The sequence below is a fragment of the Typopeltis vanoorti genome, chromosome 3 (genome assembly GCF_054136105.1).
Source record: "Typopeltis vanoorti isolate ZY-2024b chromosome 3, IOZ_Tvanoo_1.0, whole genome shotgun sequence".
Taxonomy (NCBI): domain Eukaryota; kingdom Metazoa; phylum Arthropoda; class Arachnida; order Uropygi; family Thelyphonidae; genus Typopeltis; species Typopeltis vanoorti.
Window position 1 is genome coordinate 128,695,335 of NC_143551.1, and position 23,713 is coordinate 128,719,047.

Sequence of the window (23,713 nt, forward strand, 5' to 3'; positions counted from 1 at the left end):
TACCATGCGAATAAATAACATTAACTGAGCAATATCAGTGAAGTCGTTTGATTCATCAAATTGTAATAAAACGCAACACACTGGTGAATGTCTGACATTAACCTGGCCTGGAAACTTTTCTCTGGCAATTTAAAACCTAGTCTGCGGCCTAGAAGTAGTCTCTCTCTCTAGCGATGTCTCGAACCAAGAAGCTCCTTTCTGGAAGCGGGAAACTCCTCTCTTAAGCAACGTGGATCCAGGCAGTCTCTCTGACGGTGACTCTGGACCGAGCGGCCTCCTCTCTGACAGCAATTCTGGAACCAGGACCCCTTCTGCTTGCTTCAGTCCCTTTTTATTAGGCCTCCTCTGAGACCTTGCATGAAATTTGGCAACCCCCAAAGAATTGGTATGAGTTTTTCATCTTAAGTTTCAAGTTCGGCATGCCTCTGGTTCTCCTCCGCTTTCTTTTGATTGTAAGTTGCCGGCCATCAGAAAGTTGTTTGAACTCTTTCTGACCGACTTCGGAGATGTTTACACTTAAAGCCTGCAAAGCCTTTCTCATACATACAAGTTTCAATAACAATCTTTCTAATGCCGCCATGTACAGCTTCGGCGACAAAAACATTGCCTTTGTTTTTAACACTCTAATATATTCTTATTAAAGCAGTATATACAGTTAGCTTCAAAAGAGTTATTTACAAAAACATCTCATACAAACTATACCCGAGACAAACAAAGTTTATTTTTTTACAATATTCACATGGGACTTAACCTAAGTAAAAAATCGATGTAATATGCTTTGGAATATTTAATATTTAAGCTATCGAGTTTTTAAACTTTGCTTATAATTGTATTCACTCGGCTCGCTGTTTGACTTCCACTGATCCAAATTAATTCATTTACCCAGACTTATAAGAAAATTACTGATTTGACAATTTTAACAAAAAATAAATAAACAATAGCAATACACTTAAAGCGAATTAAAAATAATCATAAATAAAATATTATGTTTTCAGTTTTAATTAAATTTGTAAGTAAGGAGGAATACACAAGAGATCAACCAAAAATTGCTCCGCAATCGACGGGTTGAACACCCCTGCCATAGTGTAAGGAACAAGCCCTGGTGCTCACCTTAATAAGATATAGGACCTTATTTCACTGCAATGACTGTAGCAATCCTATGTGGCATACTTTCCACAAGCATACAATAGCGACTAATGGGAATTTTGGACCATTCTTCCTGCAGGCATGTAATGAGATCCTGGACTGTTGTCGTGTGGAAATTCCTTGACCTCACCTGATACTCTGTTTATCCCATAGATGTTCAATAGGATTGAGATTGGAGATCTGTGGGGGGGAATTAAAGTATGGTGACATTCATGTCTGCAAACCATGCAGTTACAGTAGCAGCCTCATGACGCAGTGTACTGTCTTTGCTGAAAGAGACAATGGTCAGTTCCATAGGAACACCATCACACCGACCACCACTCCTGAATTTCATAGTTGGGGTTATTATGCACTGTGGTAAGAGACAGTATCTGCCACACTCGTCCATCTGCTCGGTAGAGGATGTAGCATGATTCTTCAATCCAATAACACAGCTTTCCAAGCTCCCATGTCACACTCTTTGCACCACTGAAGATGACAAGCAGTGTGTGTGTGTGTCCAATTAATAAAACAGTAGCTTTGAAGAATTTCTCTTGCTTGTGTGTCTCTAGCTGATTATTACCCAAACCATGTTGGTTTGGGTAATGTGGGACTTGCATATTGCAGTCCTACTATGTAAACCCATGTTGTGAACCTCAGTTTGAATGTTTTTGTGCAGATTCATGTTCCAGTTGACACCCGGAACTCAGCATTCAACATGGCAGTCGATGAATGACAGTTTTTACATAATATCCTTAATAGCACCCTACAGTTACATTCGGTGAATGTGATTGGTTATCCACTGCAGGTAGAACTTGCAGTTGACCCCCTGCACTTCCATCTCAGCATGGTATCACTGCTTATTGGCATGGGATAGCCCAATTTGTCAACAATTTGCTGAACAGATAGGCTTACAACATGGCATCCTATCATAATGCCTCTTTCAAACTCTGTCATTTCCCTTCTCGCAGCCATTTTACCAGGGCAGTTGCACTGACCTGTGAGCATTATATTCCTCCAATTTATACTAGCTACAAACACGACTCATTGCATAGTATGATGCACCTTGCCCATTGGGGCTGTCCACTGACTTCTTTCCAGGCAGTGTGTGTGTGTGTGTGTGTGTGCGCACGCGCACGTGCGCACAGGGTGTTGCAAATTAAAGTACAAGCAACTAACCAAATCATAGGGAAAAGATTTTGACAATAAAAAAAAAAATTAGTTCAAAAATGATCAAAAGGGAAATATGACACTGTTGAGCAGGAATAATGCGATACAAAAAACATATCACATAGAGCTGACATGCTGCAAAGAGATCCAGATGATCAATAGAGATCATCAATAAAGAATCTGGTGAAAGTGGTGCCACTGAATAGAAAATGAGCAACTGATTACTCTTTGTGAAATGTTGATAAAATAATAGTTGAAGATGCATGTCATTAAAATCAAAACAAAGTATTCTGAGTTGTTGAGAAAGGAGGCAGTCGAGCCTGCTAAACTTTTTAAAACCTTGGCCATATGTTTAGAAAGCTTGTATGTAGAAGAATCAATGCCTTCTATGATTGGTCTTAGTGGAGTGTTTACCTTATGTATTTTAGGCAAGCCATATAATTGGGCGATAAGAGGATGAAGTGAATGAAGAGATAATCTTCTAGGAAATTCTGTAGTGGTTCTCACGAGATTGGTAGTATGATTATGAATGTTCACGAGCTGGATCCCTTTCCATAATTGGGTAGGTGTCTGTTTCAATAATTGGGTAGGTGTTTGTAGTAGTTGTAACATTTTCTTCAGTACCTAGGATGAGAGTTGCATTACCTTTGTCTGCAACTCCATCTTTAATCTTCAAAAAGATGAAATTATGGCAAGTTTCAATGTTATTTCCCTCTTTACTAATGTGCCTATATAAGAAGATTTTTCTTTTAAAAGATAAGTTATCAAAAAAAGTTATGTCACCCACTGCATAAATTCTAGTTATAGTTCGCCTACAGATTCGCGATCCTTCGACACTTCTGCGCATGGCAACAGGAGGAGAATCCATTCTGATAATAGGGTAATCAATCCGTATTGTGGGATGAGTTGTTTATTATTACACGTCGGAAAATTAACTTCTCTTTTATGATCATAGTTATGTTGCTTGTATAACAGTTGGAAAATTTTACCCATAAAGCACATGATTTCGCATGCTGGCGACCAATTCGTACGTCCTTCATTTCTTTTTCCCCTTCAGCATGAATCGACTATTCTTGGCAAGACGCCAAGGAGAGACCTACAAACTGTGGGCGAACTATACTTTCTTTTTAAAAAATACAATTTATAAACAGAACTTCAACTTGGCCATGGGCAACCCATTATCTCCTATATTATCAAATTTATATTTAGAAAACTTTGAGGAAAAGCAATCAATTCCTTCCCATTAAAGTCAAGGTTATGGAGAAGGTATATTGATGATAGTCAAACGAGTGCCTCCAACTGAATGATGCAGGTAGAGGATTGAAACTGGTACATTAAGCACCCCCCCCCCCCCCACACACACACAGATGATGCTATCTGTCATGCACCGTGTTTTAAAAATTGGCACGAATTTTGTATATTAGGCCGGAAACTTTTGGAACTTACCTCTTATTTTGTTTATAGGCATATATTTTTTTATAATTTTATAATAAACGACAGAGCAGTATACAGTAGCTGACTGCAGTGTATACTCCATATTAGCAGTATGGAATAATTTTTTATAATGTATCCCTATTAAAACAATATTACAAAAAAAAAATTCAAAAGAAAAACAATTCAATATTACCACTTGAATGAAAAAAAAAAACAAACAAAAAAAGGGTGAAACAAGGTAGTCCATTGATAAACAAAGCAACAGTATCCTGATAAACATCTTAACATCATGATGTTAAAATGAAGGAGCATGTGCTGTGCAATTATAATAATTGGTGCTTTGCTCTGAATTCATTATCATTATTATGAGCCAATGTGGAAAAGAAATGGCTAGAATTTTAGGTAGTCAAAATACTTAGGATGTGAAATTAATAGAAGTACAGGATTAATTTATTATGATAACAACAAAATATGTAGAATACAATGCAAACTCAAAGTTCATAAATGATGCTGGAAGTGACTTTCATTCTCCAAGCATTCAATTATTTCTCTATATTCTGTGCCACTCAACATAGAGTTCGATTTATGCTTGTAATGGCTTTTCGGATGCTTGTTTTCCAGTCCTTTATGGTGTTCTGAGAGATATCTCATTCCACAGAAAGAAATCAAGAGATTTCTTTCTGCAAGGATAGGTTGAAAAAGTCAGGTGAGTGGGTTAAAGTCCTGCAAAATCAAAGTCTTGCATTCTTATAACAATGTTATAGTCATTTGTATAGTATAGTAAGCAACTCTGTCTTGCTCTAGTTGGCCTACAGAAAAGGGATAATAAAATGTCTTAATGACATTCCATTACCATAACATCCTTCAAGAATATTGGACTTATAATCCTCTATTATGATTGTTGCACACCAAATGATTTATTGAATACTGTGAATTTTCACGATAAGCACATAGGTCCTCCAAACTTTATAATTGGTCACTGTGGATTTCACACACCACTCTGATGAAACTACTCATTATTATTATTTTTTCAATAAAAAAAAATTTTCTCTAATATTCAAAATGTACAAACAAAAGTCTTAAATAGATGCAATTTAAGGAACTTTTTTTTTGTAACTGGGTTTGGTAGCATGACCAGCAGGTAGCAACTCATGAATGGATGTAATACATAAATGAAACAAAAATTTAGCTTTATGTGTATTACCTAAGACAGGTTCTTCTGTTGGAGCAGTTTTTGCACTAATTTAGAGGGAAATCTCCAATGAATCAACCCTCATGTCTTCCAACACATCATTGTTTCAGACCATGCAACTATAGTTACATTTTTGATCTCACACAGATTCCGTCTCTTCAAATTTCATGATGAAGTGATAAGTTGTTACATTCAGCACCATCTCACTTGGAAATACCTGTTGGAAAGATTCTTGCCTATGACTTACTATCAGAATAATACCTCAAGACACATCCATTTTTCAAATGTTAATTGTTCAAATACAGTAGATAATATCTCAGGTGTCAAATTCGGTCAGCTTCCTGTACTAACAAACAATTAACTCTCATTCAAGCAGCATAAGGGAAACTGAGAATTGTGGGTTGCTTTGTTGAAAATGAACTTTCTGAATAATATAGCAAACATAATTCTAGAATTCTTTCTGAGGTATGTATGGTGGAATGTCTAGTTGAATACCACTAAACTAAAGAGAGCAGCAATGCAAAAAAGCACTCACACAATCATTGCACGTCTGATGATGTAATCACAGGCCCAACAACTAATTTGAACAAACAGGAGTCACTGGCCAAATGGATATATATAATTAACTCAAGCTGGATAATAAGTGAATTACTGTAATTAGTCTTTGTCAACATATTCATGTAGGTGTATTTAGTATTAAAAATCTAACCTTTAACAAGATCAACCATCAGTGCAAGAGCATCCTTATACATCTGGCTAGCTTCTTCATACTTCTTAAGTTTAACCTGAAAGAGTAACATAATTTCTGCACAATGTCTTTAATTTCACTCTCAGAATAAAAATACAGATTTGTTAATAATCAAATGATTTTGTGCAATAAATGAATGCAATTTAATCATTTTATCAATATATTAATCTGAGTAACTGTACTATTAATAATACTAAGCTGATAAAAAAAAGGCATATAGTAAAATTGGCATATTAAATAATGAAATTTATTAGACAATGGGGTGCATAAGGGTCAAAGCTGTATAACTGAGAGGAGACCTCCACATAGCCTTTAAAGGAATGCAGAGAACCAACCAGGGTTTCTGACCTAATGTCCAATCCTCACCTTCTCGTGGTGCACCCTGTTCGGTATCTAATTGGATACTGAACGAACGACGATGGACACATAATTTGGGATTTAGCCGACCAAATTGTAATTCTTATTGGCTTAAACCAAATTACAAAATGATGGTACAACATGACAAAATTTCATGCCGGCTGGGGCATCGCCCGGTTAAATAAGGGCCCCCCCATTGTTTTCAGCAGGGAACTAGGGTGAACAACGAAAAGTCACCTACTGGAACAAATCTGAAAAAACACCCTAACTCAACATCACCAGAGTTAAAATCGGTACTATCAACATAAGAAGCCTGAATGGCAAAGAAATGGAGCTAGCTGAGAAATTAGATAAGTACCAGATCGACATAATAGGGGTGACTGAAACAAAAAAGACAAAAACTGGTGAGATCTTTCTGAGCAATAAATACAAAATGTTATATTTAAGCAATGACAATCAAGGAAAAGGAGTAGCCATTGTATTCAACACTAAATACGAGGCTAATCTTCTTGAATGGCAGGCAGTCTCAAGTAGAGTGATGTGGGCAAATATCAGAATGGGGAACTGGACAATGAGACTTATTTGTGCCTATGGTCCGACAGAAGGCTCTACTAAAGTAGAAGCGAAAGAATTTTTTTATGCTCTAGAGAAAGCTACTGACACAATGAAAAGGGAAAAGTTGGTCCTTGTTGGGGATCTAAATAGCAGAGTAGGAAATGAATGGTTATTATGCCATGGGCTGGTTATTACTAACATAATGTTCCAAGATAAAAATGTGCACAAATTCACATGGAAAGAAGAGGCAAGGAATAAGAAAAGACTTATTGTCTACGTTATTGTTCATAGTGATGTTTTCTTCATGTGCAGGACACTAGAGTGTACAGAGGATTTGAAATTGGGAGTGATCACCATTTAGTCTTGAGCAGGATAAAATTGAATTTCATATAGAAAAGAATAACATGTAAGAAAGGTTTAAAGCAAATAAAAGTTGAGCAGCTCTCAGATGTGACTAAAATACTCAAAGATCATTGAAGTAAAAATGAAAGAGTTTGAGAACAGGAACCAAACTTTAGAGATTCAGTGGCAAGCCTTGAAGAAAACCTTGATTGATTCAGCCAGAGAGGCATGTGGTGAGGTTGTCTGCAAGGATAGAAAAATCAGAACTCCATGGTAGACACAGGAAGTTAAAGAAGCAGTGAAGGAAAAGAAGAAAGCATATCCAAAGTTCCTGGCAAATAAGTCAGCTTGTGCTCTTAGAGAACACAGAGACAAATGTAAGAAAGTTAAAACACTGTGTAAAACTTGCTAAACAAAAGTCATGGGAGGACTTTGGCAAGAACATAGAAAATAAATATCAAGAAGGTGGCAGAATATTTTGGAGGTTGTTGAAAAAGCTTAGAAATGGAGGAAAGAGTACTGTAAAAGGAATTGGAGATTATATATGTGACATGAAAACGGGAGAAAAAGATATCCTTGAAGTATGGAGTAATTACTTCGAAAAAATGCTAAATGAAACAAGCAGTGATATCACAGTGGTAAAAAACACTCAACAGGCATACAGTCAGGAATATATCCATACTTGAAGTAGAAAAAGCCATCAAAGGCTTAAAATGTGGAAAGGCAGCAGGAGTAGATAATATTCGACCAGAAATGCTCAGGTATGGTGGTATAAAAGTCTTGCAGTGGCTGCACTGCATAGTTCAGAAGGCCTGGACAGAGGGACGAGTTACCGATGATTGGAGTAGAGCTCTCTTAGTACCCATGTATAAAAAGGGAAATAAAACTGAATGTGAGAATTACAGAGGTATTTCCCTACTAAGTGTTCCTGGTAAGATATATGTAAGTATACTTGAGAAACAGTTGAGAAGAATTGTAGAAGAAAAGCTTGGTGAAGAACAAGCTGGATTCAGGCCGAATAGAGGCTGTCAGGATCAGATCTTCACTTTACGATAAATAGTGGAGAAATCATGGGAATATAACAAAGTTCTCTATTTGAGTTTTGTAGATCTGGAAAAGGCATATGATAAGGTGCCAAGAGAGAAGCTATTCAATACGCTACAGTTATATGGTGTCAATGGGGCATTATATATCAAGCAATACTTAGTCTTTATTTGAGTTGTAACTCAGCAGTTAGAATTGAAGGAAGTGCAGGAAGATGGTTTAAATGTTAAATCTGGTGTGAGACAAGGATGTACATTATCCGCTCTGTTATTCATTATCTATATGGATCACATTATGAAAGAAAGTGGTATTAAACATGATATCAAAATTGGAGATGTTAATGTCAGCTCTTTGCTTTATGTGGATGATGTTATACTTATCAATAAATCCACTATGAGTCTGCAAGTTTCCTTGACTAAATTGAATAACTGTTGTAATAGATATGGTATGAAGATCAGCAATAAAATGACAAAGACAATGAAAATAGGCAGAATTGTTGAAAATGTCAACTGCATTGTGATCGTTTTCCTGCTAGGTTGGCAGGAAAACGACCCAGAGGAAGACCAAGATATAAGTGGATTGATACGGTTCAAAGTGCCTTAGACGACAGAAATATAAGATCTGATAATATTGGAGTCTTGATAAGTAACAGGCTGATCTGGAGGAAAATTGTAGATAGGAAGTTAGTAATGATGTAAATTTTTTCATATAGTACTATCATATCCTGTACACCTCTTGCGGGTACATGGCAGGAATTTGATGATGATGATATATATACATACACTCACACATTGCTGGGAAAGAAGTCAAAGGACACCCTCATGAGTAAGGTGTATCATGTCACATGTTTGTAACTGGTATAAAATTGGAAGGGTATGATGCTCCCAAGTCAGTGCAACTCTGTCCAGATGAAATGACTGAGAGAACAGAACTGACAGAGTTGGAAAGAGGCATTGTGATAGGATGCCATGCTGCAGGCCTATCTATCTGTTCAGCAAATTTTTGGCAAATTGGACCATTCCAGGTTAACAATCAGTGATACCGTACTGAGATGGAAGTGCAGAGAGTCAACTGCAAGTTCTAACTGCAGTGGATGACCACTCACCAAATGTAAACATGGGGGGGGGGGGGGATAATGTGTAAAATAATGTGTAAACCACTCACCAAATGTAGGACAATGTGTAAATACCACCATTCATCAAATGACACATTGAATGCGGAGTTCTGGGCATCAACTGGAACACAAATCTGCACAAAAACATTCAGAACTGAGGTCACAACATGAGTTTCCATAGCAGGATTGCAATATGCAAGCCCCACATTACCCTAACCAACATGCAGTGTTATCTTCAGTGGTGCAAAGAGCGTGTACAGTGGGACATGGAAGCTTGCAAAGCTGTAGTGAATAATCACACTACACCCTCTACTGAGCAAATGGACAGGTGTGTGTGGGAGTGGCAGATGCATCTCTTACCACAGTGCATGACTCCAATTATGAAATTCAGAGGTGGCAGTATGATGTATGGTCCTATTTCTCCTGGTTTGGCCTTGAATTTCTGTTTGTTGTGCCACAAACACTGAACTCGAAGAAGTATCTGAACATTATGGACAATGCAATGCTTCCTACTTTGTTGTGTTTTTATAGAACTGACCACTATCTCTTTCAGCAAGAAAATGTACTGTGTCATTTTCTTGCTATGTGGTTTATGAACATGAATGTCACTACATTCGAATGGCCTCCACAAAGCCCTTATCTCAATCCTATTAAACATCTGTGAGATGAACTGGAGAGAGAGGGTCAGGTGAGGTCAAGAGAACAGTCCAGGATTTCATTGACTGCTATCTTATGCTTCTCAAACGTATGCCCTGTAGGACTGCTGCAGTCATTGCGGTGAAACGAGGTCCTATATCTTCCAGTGACTTGTTTACAAGCTGTGTGTGTATGTGTGTGTGTTTGTGTGTGTGATGTACATAATATATAAGTGGAAGTTAATTTTGAATGATTTCAAATAAAAATCAGCAGTATTATAAAATTCTTTAGTTACACAATTCATGAATACTATTTGAATGTTGAAATTAAAAATGCAAAACAATTACCGTATTTTTCGGACCATAAGACACACCTTTTTACATAGAAAAATTGACTTAAATTGGCATGCGTCTTATGGTCCGAAGGTAACATTAAAATACGAATATACCAAAGCTGCTAGCGAAGTTCAATTACGCAATATGTTAATAAAATTAGTAAGTACGCCACTGAAGGTAGGTTAAGAGTGTCAATAGTCATTAGTGTGTAAACATGTGCTTTTGTACGATTTATTTGAATTATTTTTATAAGTCGTTAAAATTTTTATCTTAAAATTAGAAAAAAATGAGTGTAAAACAAAAAAGACTTTCATATAACGTGAGTTATAATTTAAATGTGATAAATTATGCAAAACAATATGGAAACAGAGCAGCAGAAAGACATTTTGGTCCACTACCTACAGAAAAAATGGTTTGCGAGTGGAGAAAACAATTAAAACTGCTATGTAAACACAAGAAAACATTCTGTTCGCACCTAGAAAAATGGCCAGAATTAGAAGTACAAATGAAAAATTGGGTAACAAATCTTCGAAACATGGGAATAGCTGTTTCTATGAAAATGATAATTTTTGAAGTGGTACGATGGGCAACTGCTAATGGAATTTTAGATTTTACCGAATCATCGTCTTGGTGATTTAGATTTATGAAAAGACACGGGTTATGCATGCGTACAAAAACCACTCTAGCCCAAAAAATGCCAGCTGACTATTAAGCTAAAATTATAGAATTCCATAGATTTGCCCTATCAGCAAGAAGGAAATTTAACTTTGAGCTTAATCAAATTGCGAAACAAGGATGAAGTGCCTCTAACTTTTGATGTTCCTTCAAATTGGATAGTAGTTTCAAAAGGCACCAAATCAATAGTGATCAAAACAACAGGTCACAAAAAAACTCACTACACTGTAGTTTTAGCTTTGTTGTGCAGACAGAACAAAACTACCCCCGCCTCCATGTTAATCTCCAAGAGAAAAACGTTACCGAGAGATGAAATTGCTCGTGGCATTATTATCCATGCTCAAGATAAAGGCTGGATGGACGAAACAGGAATGAAATTATGGATACAAAAGATATGGGCAAAACATCCAGGTGTGTTGTTTAAAAAGCCTGTGATGTTAGTGTGGGATCAATTCAGAGCGCATAAAACAGAATCAACCAAGAAGCTTCTAAAAGAAATGAATACAGAATTAGCTGTCATTCCTGGAGGCCTTACAAGTCAATTACAACCCTTGGATGGATCTATTAATAAACCATTCAAAAATTTTATGCGGGAAGAGTGGAACAAATGGATGGCAAAGCCAAATCACGATATTACAGCAACAGGACGTATGAAATGGCCAACAATTTTAGAAGTATGTACCTGGGTGAAAAATTCATGAGAAGCTGTGAAAGAAGAGACGATCATAAAGTCATCTAAGAAATGCGAGATAAGTAATGCGATGGATGGTACCGAAGATGATGCAGTTTTTGAAGGGAGTGACAACAATAATTCAGACGAAAGTAATACGAACGGTGACATTAACGAGACCAGTGATAGTACTGAGAGTGAAGATGAACTGAATATTGCTAATACAAATGATTGTAACAATAAATAAAAATTAATTAAGAATTTGTAAATATCTTTATATAATAAAATTTTTTTCTAAAAATCGTCTCATAAATTTGGAGTGCGTCTTATCATCCGAAAAATACGGTATGTGCTTGGGATATTAGTGACTAGGTTTTATTTTACTTTATGTTTTTTCCCCCCTTTAATATAATATCATAATTAGCTGATAAAAGCAATAGAATGGCTTCTCTAGGAAGTTTATTTTTGCAAAATTTTCCTCCCCTTAAAACTAAACTTAATTAACTTCCATAATGGGGAAAGCCACATATTACAGGCAGTTCAATTAAATTTATACAGTGGGATTTATAAACACATCTTGAATGCATAAGAATATTAAATAGTTTTTCCAAGTACTACATACAAACATGACAATTTAACTGATAAACATAGTCAAGTTTCCTTAAGGTGTAATAAAGTCTAATTCTTTCATTTAAAATTAGCTAAGAACAGCAAAGGCTCACTGTGTAGTTACAACATAAACAATAAAGCCAAAATCTAAATTTAAATCAACACAGTACACAGGGATTTTACTCATGAATTAACAAAAATCTGGCAAGGAGCTAGAAGAGTTTGCGACCAAGAAGCATTCAATGATCTGACATGAAAATCACCAAATACAGGGCATGCCAATATCAACTCAATAAAATACCTTCATCAGCTTCTACTATTAATTCTCTCTCTCCTTCCTACTCACAATGGGAGAGCAAACAATACTAAATAAATATTTCCTATCTGTTTTTGCTTTAATCTGTAAAAAACGATATGCATACCATTAAAACTTTGACCAGATTCCTAAAGGATTTTTAGCCACAATCTACAGAACATGAAATTGTATCTTCTCTTAACGTATACAGAGCAGTGATGACAAATGTTTTCTAGTTAAAGCATAAAACTACACATCAGGGAATTTTCCCCAACGACACATAAATGCAGTTAGTCCTTCACTTAGACTAAGTGAAGATTCCACTCTAAGTCAAAAAAGGTCCTAAGTTGGAAATCACTATACAAACCATAAAACCATGTTAATTGGAAACATATCTTTATAGTTCATATAGTGATACAATGTGCAGGTCCACTTTGTTATATTTTTAACTAATTTTACTATTTATAATGAAATAATACAATGCACAAATTATAACATAAAATTTCTGTATACACTACTGTACAGTAATAAATAATGAAACATGAGTGCACAGTGCTTCTATGTTCTTACCAGTAAAATAATCAGTTGGATACACAAGGACCAAGAGTAATTCTTCAAAGCTGCTACTTTATTAATTGTTCAATTCATCAGAAGAGATATGTAACCATCAACATCATTCAAATTCAGGAATAGTTTACCAAATATATAACTTGTGAAAGGTGTGGGCTTATCTTCAGGGAATGCAGTGAAAACAGGAAGGGGGCTTCTTCAAAAATTTGTAATGACAACTTAGTCTAAACAGGTTTCCTTCTCTTTTCTTCATCATGGTAAAAAGGAAGGTGGGGTGCTATTGATCATAGAAAAAAGAGTTATGTTCATACAAGGTCGAGATGCAAGGGAGGAAATAGTGGTAATGGTTTTGAGGCAGTATGGTGTGAGATAGAAGTGAAGAGAATGAAATACAGTAAAACCCCTTTTTTTTTTTACGCTTTCAAGGGGACTGATGAAAAAAGTGTAAATAGCAGGAAATGTAAAAAACATTAAAAAATGTAAAAAGATGACTTACTGGTAGTATGTAATTCTACATACTAGATTACAAATTTAATAACTGAAAATAAATGAATTTACAATTACTTACATTTATTTATTTAAAAAACTCTTTAATTGTTGATTGAGTCTGCTTTTTCTGTACTCTTATAAGTTCAACCTGCCTCTCCACAGTGTATAACACATTAAATGTCCCATCATCTCCTGATGCACTTGCAACATACTGCATCAAAACAGAGATAGCTTCCATTGCTTCTTTACTAGTGGGGACGGTAGGTTCTTGATCACAGTCTTCTTCAACCACTTCTTCTTCTTCTTCACCAAGGTGGTTGGAAAGGTTGTCTTCTACACTTGGTACCACTGATGTGATCACATCAACATAGTCTTGAAATGAGGAAGCCTCATCCGTGACATATCAGTTGTTGGGCTCTGACATATCTTCTTCCTCCTGTAGTTATTCCTCCTCTTCCATAAGCGTAACTCCTACCTTCCAGAAACAGTTGGATATGGTTTCAGAAGTAACATGTGACTATGCTTTGGCATCATAAATGCATGGCATCAAGGATTGATATGGTCATTTGTTTTGGGTCCATACAATTATCATGCATAAACACAGCTTTTTCAATAAGCATTTTTCTATATTTCCATTTAAATGCATGGATGATGCCCAGATCTAATGGTTGAAGCTCATGTACAATTGGGGGGGGGGAGAACACTAATCTAATGTTTCTGAGCTGTAGATCTTCACGGTGTGCAGGACATTTATCTAGCAATAGTAGTATTTTGCAGTGATTTGTTCCCATTTTAGCATCCAGAGCATGCATGGTGGATGTGAAGATGCTGCTGGTCATCCATGCTGTGCTGTTGGCATCATACTTAGTAGGCAGATTTTCCATGTTCTTAAAACACCTTGGCTTTTTAAATTTACAATTACCAATGGAGGTAATTTTTTTTGATCCATCAGCATTGACCATGAGCAAAACAGTTGCTCTCTGCTTGCTGAGTTTTCCACTGTGACACTTCTCTCCTTTAAAACACATTTTAAAGGAGAGATGTGTCACGAATGTTTTATAACATTCGTGACAACACTTGGCAGAATGTTATAAAAGATCCCAGTTTCATCAACACTGAAAATATTTTTCGGTTCATAGTCCTGAATAATAGTCTTTAGTTCGTATTTCCACTGGTTTACAATTTCCCCTGTAACACTATTACTTTCTCCACACACTTGATTATACACAATATTGTGATGAGTCATGAAATGATCAATCCATCCATTTGATGCAGTAAAACCATTAATCCCAACCTCGCAGCAAATTCAAGGGCTTTTGCTCAGAGTATAGTACCATTGACTGGAATACCTGATGCTCTCTTAGAAACAAACCACTCTGCCACAAGTTTATCCAATTTGTTGTATGTCGATGTCCAGATATATTTTCATTTTTTTTTACACAGCGCCCAGATTGCTTTGCATCTAGTTCAATCCTTGACTTTTTTTTTACTATCGTGTTCAAAGTGGACACGGAGAGTCCAAGATCTTTTGCTAATTGCACATGTGTTCTGGCATACCAATCTATACGTCGCAGAATTGCCATCTTTTCTTCTACCGAAATACATTCGGTATTTTGGTAGAAGCTAGAATTTTTTCTCCATGTTACTAACATGGATCATCCACCACTGCAACTTGAAAGCAACTATCACACGCTAAATTATGTAGCAGAAATTCTGCAATATACCACGTGCTTCTGAATTGCAACAACGAACAACACTACAAGCTAGCAAAGCAATATTTCAGTGGTTTATTCACCGATATCTAATATTCATGAGTAACAACTGTTACTTGGTAGAAGTGAGAATGTGATTTCACGATTTATGTATGATCCTTGTTCATGATTTCAAAACACCAGTGCTGTTTTGAAATCATGAATATGAAATCACATCACAACACGTTACGGGTGCCATGAGCTACTGACAGTTTAAATTTACCGATATGAAAACTTCACGGTATCAATTCACACTGTGATTGGAAAATCACAGTATCGCTCATCACTACATCACTGCTGCAAGCATGCAAGTCACTGTGATGGTGATGGCGGAAATGAAACTACAGCCGAAAGCAATGCCATCTGGGAACAGAAATGCGCAGATTTCCGCAGAAATCGATTCAAAAATCAGTGTTGTCATCTGAGAAAAAACCGCAAATCACAAGAAATAACGTCCACATCAAGTGTTAATGGTGGGAAAACAATATATCGTAAGAATAGGCCTTAAGTCGAGACCAATGGAAAATGACGTAAACGGCAGTAAAATATAAATTGCGGGAACGTAAAAATGGAGTTTTGCTGTACTTTGTTGCTATAGACCTGGTAATGTGGAGAGTAGTGACCAAAAAATATATAAGTAAATTAGCAAATGGGAAAAGGGTGATCATTATGTGTGATTTTAATTACAGCAATATAGACAGGGATCACGAGATCGCAACTGGAAGTAAAGAAAAGTAGTTTCTTGAGTTTTTGAGGGACAACTACCTCAGGCAGAATGTAACAGAGGACATAAGAGGGTCTTGGATTTGATCATCTCATTAAAGGATGTTAATGTAAATGAAGTGTCAGATCTTCCTCCAGTTGGTGAGCAATAACCATGAAGTGATTACATGAGTGGTTGCCAGCCATGTGAGGAAAGGGTATATGTGGAACTACAAGGTTGATGATTCCTACATTATGAAAATTATTGAAACAACTACTGTGTTAGAGTAAAACTTCAGTTTCATATAAAGCAAAATAATCACTCGACATTTCAACCTTCACATTAAGGCCATCATCTGCAGTATACACATATATACAAAGAAACAAGCTGCACTACAATCTACATGGTATGCTAAAGTTACTGGTCAACCGTTGAAACTATTTGACCAGACCTCTGGTGGAAAAAAAACAAAAAAAAAAAGAAAAACCTTACTACACTAAAGCTAGAGTCCTATTATTATTATCTATTAGGTTATGAAGGAACCTCCATAGTCAGTATACACCACGGGTCAGCAAACGTTTTAGACCATTGACCCCTTCATAGAATCCTTGATCCCTCATTGACCCCCCATTGTGTTAAATAAATGAATAAATTTCTCAATTTAAAAATAATAATTCCTTCACTATTTTACTTCGTTATTGCTTCTCGATAAAAATATTTAAAGAAAATACTTGAAGAAATTTACTCACATTTTATTGATTTACTTGGAATGGTTAATGAGAAGGATGTGTCTAATGAATAGTAGTCATTGCATCAATAATTGGTTGGATATTGATGAGTTTTAGCCTTAAGTCACCATTCTCTTCCAGGTTCATTCTGTTCCTCTCCTTCGTTAAAAGTGAATTTGCATGGCTAAAACCTGCTTCAACCATGTATGAATTTGGGAATGCAAGTAAAAAGGGTTCAACTGCTGCACTAAGCTTGGGGTATTTATTATTAGTATGTACATCACTCCAATAGTCACTGAGGCTTTTGTACAAGGATTTTTAAACAAGGATTTAGCTTTGAGATCCACACACATATCAACGAGCTTATCTTGTAAGTCAAATTCAATGTCTGCATTTTCTATTTCCAAATCAAACGATGTAACAATCCAGTCAGGTACGTGCATTTTCTCCAAGTCCTCGAAACATACTTTAAAGTCTTCCTTTAATTTTTCTAGGTGATTTATACATATCTCTAGGTCACAGCCTGAAATTTGTCCTTCTTCTCCATCTTCCGGTTGCTGCAAGTTTGAAAAATAGCTGTGATCTTTACATGCCAATGAAAATTTAAAAAGGCCTATTTTAGCTTGCAAGCCTATTAGGATTGTTCATGCTTGAATAAGTGTAACATCTTTACCTTGCAAACATTTCTGTATTTCGCTAAATTTTGAATATAGGTCTGCCAAATAAAAAAGATGGATCAATCACATAGTGATTGGTCCACATCCATAAGAAACTCGAGAGTGGGGTCATACAAGTCAACAAGTCTTTGCAAGAAATCACCTCTTGACAACCACCTTACCTCCATGTGCAAAAGAAGTTGGTTAGAGGTTTCATCATTATTTTCACACAACATTGCAAACAGTCACAAATTCAGAGGATATGCTTTAATTATATTCACTGACCTGATACACACTTTTAAGGCAGCATGCAGTTCACCATTTAGATTCTTGGCTACAAGATGGTTTCTGTGTAATACACAGTAAACAGTACCCACATCGGGAACCTTTTTCTTGAGTAAGAATCCAAATCTTCTGTAACAGCCAGCCATTGCAGTAATATTTTTGAGGGGAACATCAAGTTTCTTCAAATCCTCTAGGCATCACAAAATTGTCTCACCTTTTGCATCAACTTTAAGGTAGTTGGCAAACAAAAACTCATCAACAATGCACTTTAGGATTTGACTATTATACCTCACATAGGCCATGAGAATATTTGAACTAACGAACATTGACTCATCGAGTTGGATGGAAAATTTGCAATTTTGTAGCTCTGACCCCAAAGTTTTCTCTACATCATTGGTGATCTCATCAATACGCTCGCTCACTGTCCTTGCACTTAAAGGTATACATTTCAAAACAGGTTCAGTCTTTCTTCATAACAGTTTCAATGACATCTTTAATGGCTGGTAAGATGATCTCCTCACCAATGGTATGTGGTTTTCCTTTCTTTGCTATATTAAGAGAGATACTGTATGATGCCTTTAGTCTTCCTTCATAATCTCCACCGGCAAATGCTTTTAAAAATGTCTTTAAAATTTCATCGTTTTGTGATCTTTTCTTTCAGTAACTTAAAAAATTAAGATCTTTGCTTTTCTTATCAGAGTGAGCTGAGCCCTTTTGAGATGGTCCTTCATCTTTGCAGGCTTCATGGCATTATTACTGAAAGTCTTTTCACATAATAGGCATATAGGCATTTTTTTCATTGGTAAATGATGGTATGAATCCAAATTTTAAATTTTCTTGCGAATACTGTTGGCACTTCTTACTATCAGGGGCCACCATTATGGGCACTATAACTTTAAAAAAATTACACAGTAAATTCAAAGTTATCAGATCAACACACACTAGCCCTGATTGTCTCTGTTCTAGATGTCTTCATCGGGGAGAACATGCGCTTCTTCCTCGTTGGCTTGGCATTGCATGTCTCAAAAAATCGTTTTAGGTGTTTATCGACCCCCTTTTGACCCCTTGGATAGCCACATCGACCCCCCCCAGGGGTCGATATCGATCACTTTGCCAATCCCTGGTATAGCCGAAGCCCTTTGGTCGGAAAGACCTGGGTTCGATTCCCATCAGTGACGTGAGGAACCTTTACTGGTCTCTTTCGCCTAAAGGTGAGTCAACTGGTCTCTTTCGCCTAAAGGTGAGTCAACTGGTCTCATACAGGGGCAGAAGATTTATTGCTCCTGGTAACTCAGGTTTTTCATCCCTCAAAGCAGGCAAACCAGTCCCATGAACACACACACACACACACACACACACACGGCTACAGTCATAAAATATACTACAGCAAGGAAGACAACGGGAAACCACCTTGTTCGTAATCATCTCCCTAGTATGGTAGCATATAGCTACCCCCCCCCCCAACTCCTATAGGTGGGGATGACCTCTCATTGCTTCTGCCTTGGTGTCTCCACTACTGGGCCTGGCTCCCACTGATGAGACCTCAATAAAGGTCGAAACCGGTATGGGTAGTGGCCCTTGCCTTAATGCATAGCATTACACATATCTGCAAGGAGATGTGCTTTGCATTATGGGAGATACTGAGATAGGAGTGATGATAGCTTTCTCCACCCTTGCCACAAGTTGCCTTGGTGTTGCACCACCTTAGCTCAGTCCTGAAGATACTTTCAGGTGCAAACTTTGTTTACTCACAATTGGATAAAGGATTAAACTAAACTTATTATTATTAATAACAATTTTCATAAAAATGTTTGAATAAAAACGAAACTGTAGACCAGTGCAGGATACTACTGCAAATAAAAAATAATAAAAAAGGGATTCTCTCTCAGGTAGATTACATTGCTAGGTTGTCGTTGGATCACGTTCGGTGCACTGACATGTGCTTCAGAGATCGCTGATTGACTGTAGCAGGCAATTATAAACTGATATCCTGGATTCACATAAGCGAGTATGCTGCAGGTCATGTGAACAGCTGCTAGCCAATAGAATTCAATTTTTTCAGCACACTACCCACAGCCTGCTATAAATTAACAATGAAAGCATAAATATAGTTTACGATTGATTAGGATCAGATCTAACATTCAAACTGCGATATAAAATTTTTATTATTGCAATTATATTATAGCAGGTCATTGCATCCATATTGTAACTATAAATGCCGTATGAAAGCGAATAAATCGAATGTTTAAATCGATACCTTATTTACTTGAATATAACTCTCACTTTTTCCCCAAAATTAAAGCTAAAAACTTGTGATGCGAGATTTATGCAGGGATTTTCAGAAACTAAAGTTTTCAGGAAAAAAACTATAAATGGAGATGACTTACCAAGAGTCTCCTATTTGCTATCACTACTTTCGGCCTCCAGAGTAGTTTCCTTGTGTGCATTGTCAAAGTCATCTAGCCAAATAGCATCATCTTCTTTCCCAGTAAAAATTATAAGTAATTTACAAGATTGTATGTAATGAACAACCCTTCATGAATGGCTAATGAGAAGTGAAAGCAGAGAGTGAGATAGACAGCAATGGTAGGCCAATAGAGATAGAGCAGCAATGATTATGTGCATATGATTGGTGCGGTATTAACAAAAGCTTGGACTCCCTCCTAGGTATGACCTGCTGGAGTATGTGGCAACATGATTATGCAGTTGACTGGGAAGCCTCCTGACCTGTTACTGACAGTTGTTGAACCATGTACTATCAGAGGCTAGCCTGCAGAACAACCGTTTTTGCTAAATCTTTGAAATGGAGGAAGGTTGGGTTCTCTAAGTATGTTTCACATGCCCTTAAAGGGTATCATTGCAATGCATGGAGAAAGGGGAAGAGGGAGAAACTAGATCCTCTGCTCTGGAGGCCAACATAGATGGTGACAACAACAGATGTTATGTTTAGTGAGTGTAGATGACATTTCTTCCAACCAGGATTATATCCTTTTGCAGCGGGAATACTCATTGGTTTCACCAGAAAATTACAGGTGGATTTCTGGTGGGAATGCTAAAGCAATCCTACTAAAATAAACTATAACTTTGGATCTAAAGAGTTCATTATGATAAGAGATGACTATATCATAATAAAACAAAAACAAAAAAGAAATATTTATTAAAAGATTTAATTTTTTTTATACACCTCCCACACTTGAAAGATTTTTGTAAACTAATGGCTCATTAGTACTGTGGGTAGGAGAAGGTTTTTTTCTATTTTTTTAAATTCATTTCGCATATTTTTTAAAATATTTTTTATTTTTTTACATAGTTCTGACACACTGCCCTAGACACCAAATATAACATTTTCCGAGTCACTTCAAGTTTCCAATAACTGAAGCAGGACTCACAATGGGTGATGAAATTCATCACCTGCCTAAAGAATACTCACAAAATGCCTGCAGGGGGAAGGGAATTCTAATCTGCAGTCTGCTGGTTTAGAGAGAAGATATTCTAACTGCTCAACTGACCAGTGTGACATAAGAATGCTATTAGATCCAGAATATTCATAAATTATGTAAAACTGATATCTTTATGACTCATATATTACTATATTATAATTTGGCATCTTTCTTTATATTAAATATATTTTATATAATATTTTCAATCACACAGTTGTTCTATCGTTACCTGAAAAATCTTAGTATGATAGCATATAAATAAAATAATAAATAAATAAAGTAATAAAAGTACTGAGTAAATAATAATTGAATATTTGTAACATGAACAATTTTTGTAACAAACTTTTACAACTCACCAAATTATCTGCTTCCTGTCCTAATTTTAAAGCCACTTGGAATGAACTGTTAGTTTCGTCCATTAAAATATCTATAATGTAAAAGAAATATAAATTAAAGATGTCAAGATATTATATTCTTGGTTTAATCCTTCAACAAAGTTTGCTCATGACAGGGCAGCTTGTATATAGAGGCTAATGCCCTCACACGATTTGCAACTGATGTGAAGTCTTTAGCCTCTATATAAAAGTAGCATTGTCATGAAAATACTTCATGTGCAAACTTTGTTTGCTTGCATTCTTGGTTTAAAGGATTAAACCAAGAATATAATTTCCTGGCATCTTTATTTTATAGTATAACCAAGTGAAAAAACTTTCAACAAAAAGAAATAGATCTAACAATTTTGTTAAAATGTTTTGAGAGAGAGAGAGAGAAAGCATATATACCATAATTACTTAATGTCACAGAAGAAATGACATGCTAGGTTTATATATGTTAAAGGTTCTTATCCTTGGACTATTGAAGTCTGTTCAAGATATTTTTCCAATGACATCAACTTATGATTTGGAAGAAGGGCATACACTTGATTCATATTCAAATTGCTCATTATTGCAACTGTTGAATCCTGCTGTTGAAATTGAGTAACATTAGCATGAATAGTCAGTTCATGGCTTGGTTATATAGGTGGCATGTTGACAGCAAGCTATGAATGGAGGTGCAGTGTCTCACTTTTTCCTTTCGAGACACTGCACCACCTTTCTCCTTTCGAGACAATGGAGGTGCAGTGTCTCGAAAGGAAAAAGTGATGACTGGGATTACTAAAAGTTATGTTCCAAGACCTTAAATGAGCAGAAAGGCTTATGTGTTGGCAGTACATAACAGTTTATTTAGCAGTACAGAATATAGGAAAATAATTATTATTTATTTCACTTATTTGCTAATATTTTGCTGGTATTATATCCAGCATTTTCAGATCACAAACACAGTTTGTCACAGTACATGAAGCTGCAACAGTATTTATTTGAATATATAACTCACACTTTTTTTCCCCAAAATTAAAGTTAAAAAACTGTGATGCAAGATTTATGCTGGGATTTTCAGAAACCAAAGTTTTCAGGAAAAAACTGAAAATGGGGATGACTTACCAAGAATCTCCTATTTGCTATTGCTACTTCCAGCCTCCAGAACAGTTTCCTTGTGTGCATTGTCAAAGTTATCTATCCAAATAGTGTCATCTTCTTTCCCAGTAAAAATTACAAGTAATTTACAAGATTGTAGATACATAATGAACAACCCTTCACAAATGACTAATGAGAAGTGAAAGCAGAGAGTGAAATAGACAGCAATGGTAGGCCAATAGCGATAGAGCAGCAATGATGATGATGTGCATATGATTCGTGCAGTATTAACAAAAGATCGCGTCGCCAGTTTGACACCCCTGCATTATAGATTCATTTATGATTAGATTGAAGGAAAGAGTGGGCACATGCAGCAAAAGGAGATATTCTAATCCCCAAAGAATAGAAAAAAAATACTAATACTCCCCAGAAATCCCCTCCATTACCTAATACACAAGACTACAGCAAAACTGTGCCCTATACATTCAGGGCACACCTGAAAAGATATCTTGAGTGCTTAATAAATATTAGCTCAACACCACATTTAAAATATATGTTAAAATGGCAAGTCTGATCCATTCACCTAAGGACAAACCCTCCCCTTTATCACATCCAGGAATATATGAAGTGCCCTATACTTGTGAACTTCCTATTGGTCAATAGTAAGCTTGACCAACAGGAAGAACTGTTGGAATCCACCTTGTAGAGCATAAAAAATACATTTGCCATTATCGTCATGAGAAGTCAGGATTAGCAGACCATGCCTTGGATACTTCTTCACACAGGTTCAGATGGAAAAAAACCAAAGTGCTACACAGAAGTCATTATAAATCAGAGCAATTGTTTTTGGAATCAGCAGCAGCTTTAAAACCTTTTCCAGACCTGAACAAGCACAGCTGTATCGATTTACCAAAAATCTGTGAGACAGTCATTTTAAGATCAAATTAATACTTGTTTTCTCTCTCTTCATCCAACAATAGATGGCACCAATTAGGATTTCAGTTCCTTGCGTTGTGTGACAAACTGTGTTTGTGATTTAAAAATGCTGGATATAATACCAGCAAAATATTAGCAAATAAGTGAAATAAATAATAATTATTTTCTTATATTCTGTACTGTTAAATAAACTGTCATGTACTGCCAACACATAAGCCTTTCTACTCATTTAAGGTCTTGGAACATAACTTTTAGTAATCCCAGTCATTACTCTTTCCTTTCGAGACACTGCACCTCCATTCACAGCTTGCTGTCGACAAGCCACCTATATAACCAGGCCATGAACTGACTATTCATGCTAATGTTACTCAATTTCAACAGTTGCAATAATGAGCAATCT

At 36.2% G+C, this 23,713-nt stretch overlaps 1 protein-coding gene across 4 annotated transcripts in view; it reads right to left on the reverse strand.

Moving 5' to 3' along the window:
• LOC150108560 (serine/threonine-protein kinase ULK3-like) overlaps positions 1-23,713 on the reverse strand; it is a 268,335-nt gene that overhangs the window by 49,519 nt on the left and 195,103 nt on the right. For all 4 annotated transcript variants that reach the window (XM_090415993.1, XM_090415992.1, XM_090415994.1 and 1 more), the window contains 2 exons: positions 21,280-21,350; positions 5,631-5,706 (listed from right to left, as the gene is read on the reverse strand). In XM_090415993.1, the coding sequence (XP_090272119.1) occupies positions 5,631-5,706; positions 21,280-21,350 (147 nt within the window). The remainder of the gene's footprint in view (positions 1-5,630; positions 5,707-21,279; positions 21,351-23,713) is intronic.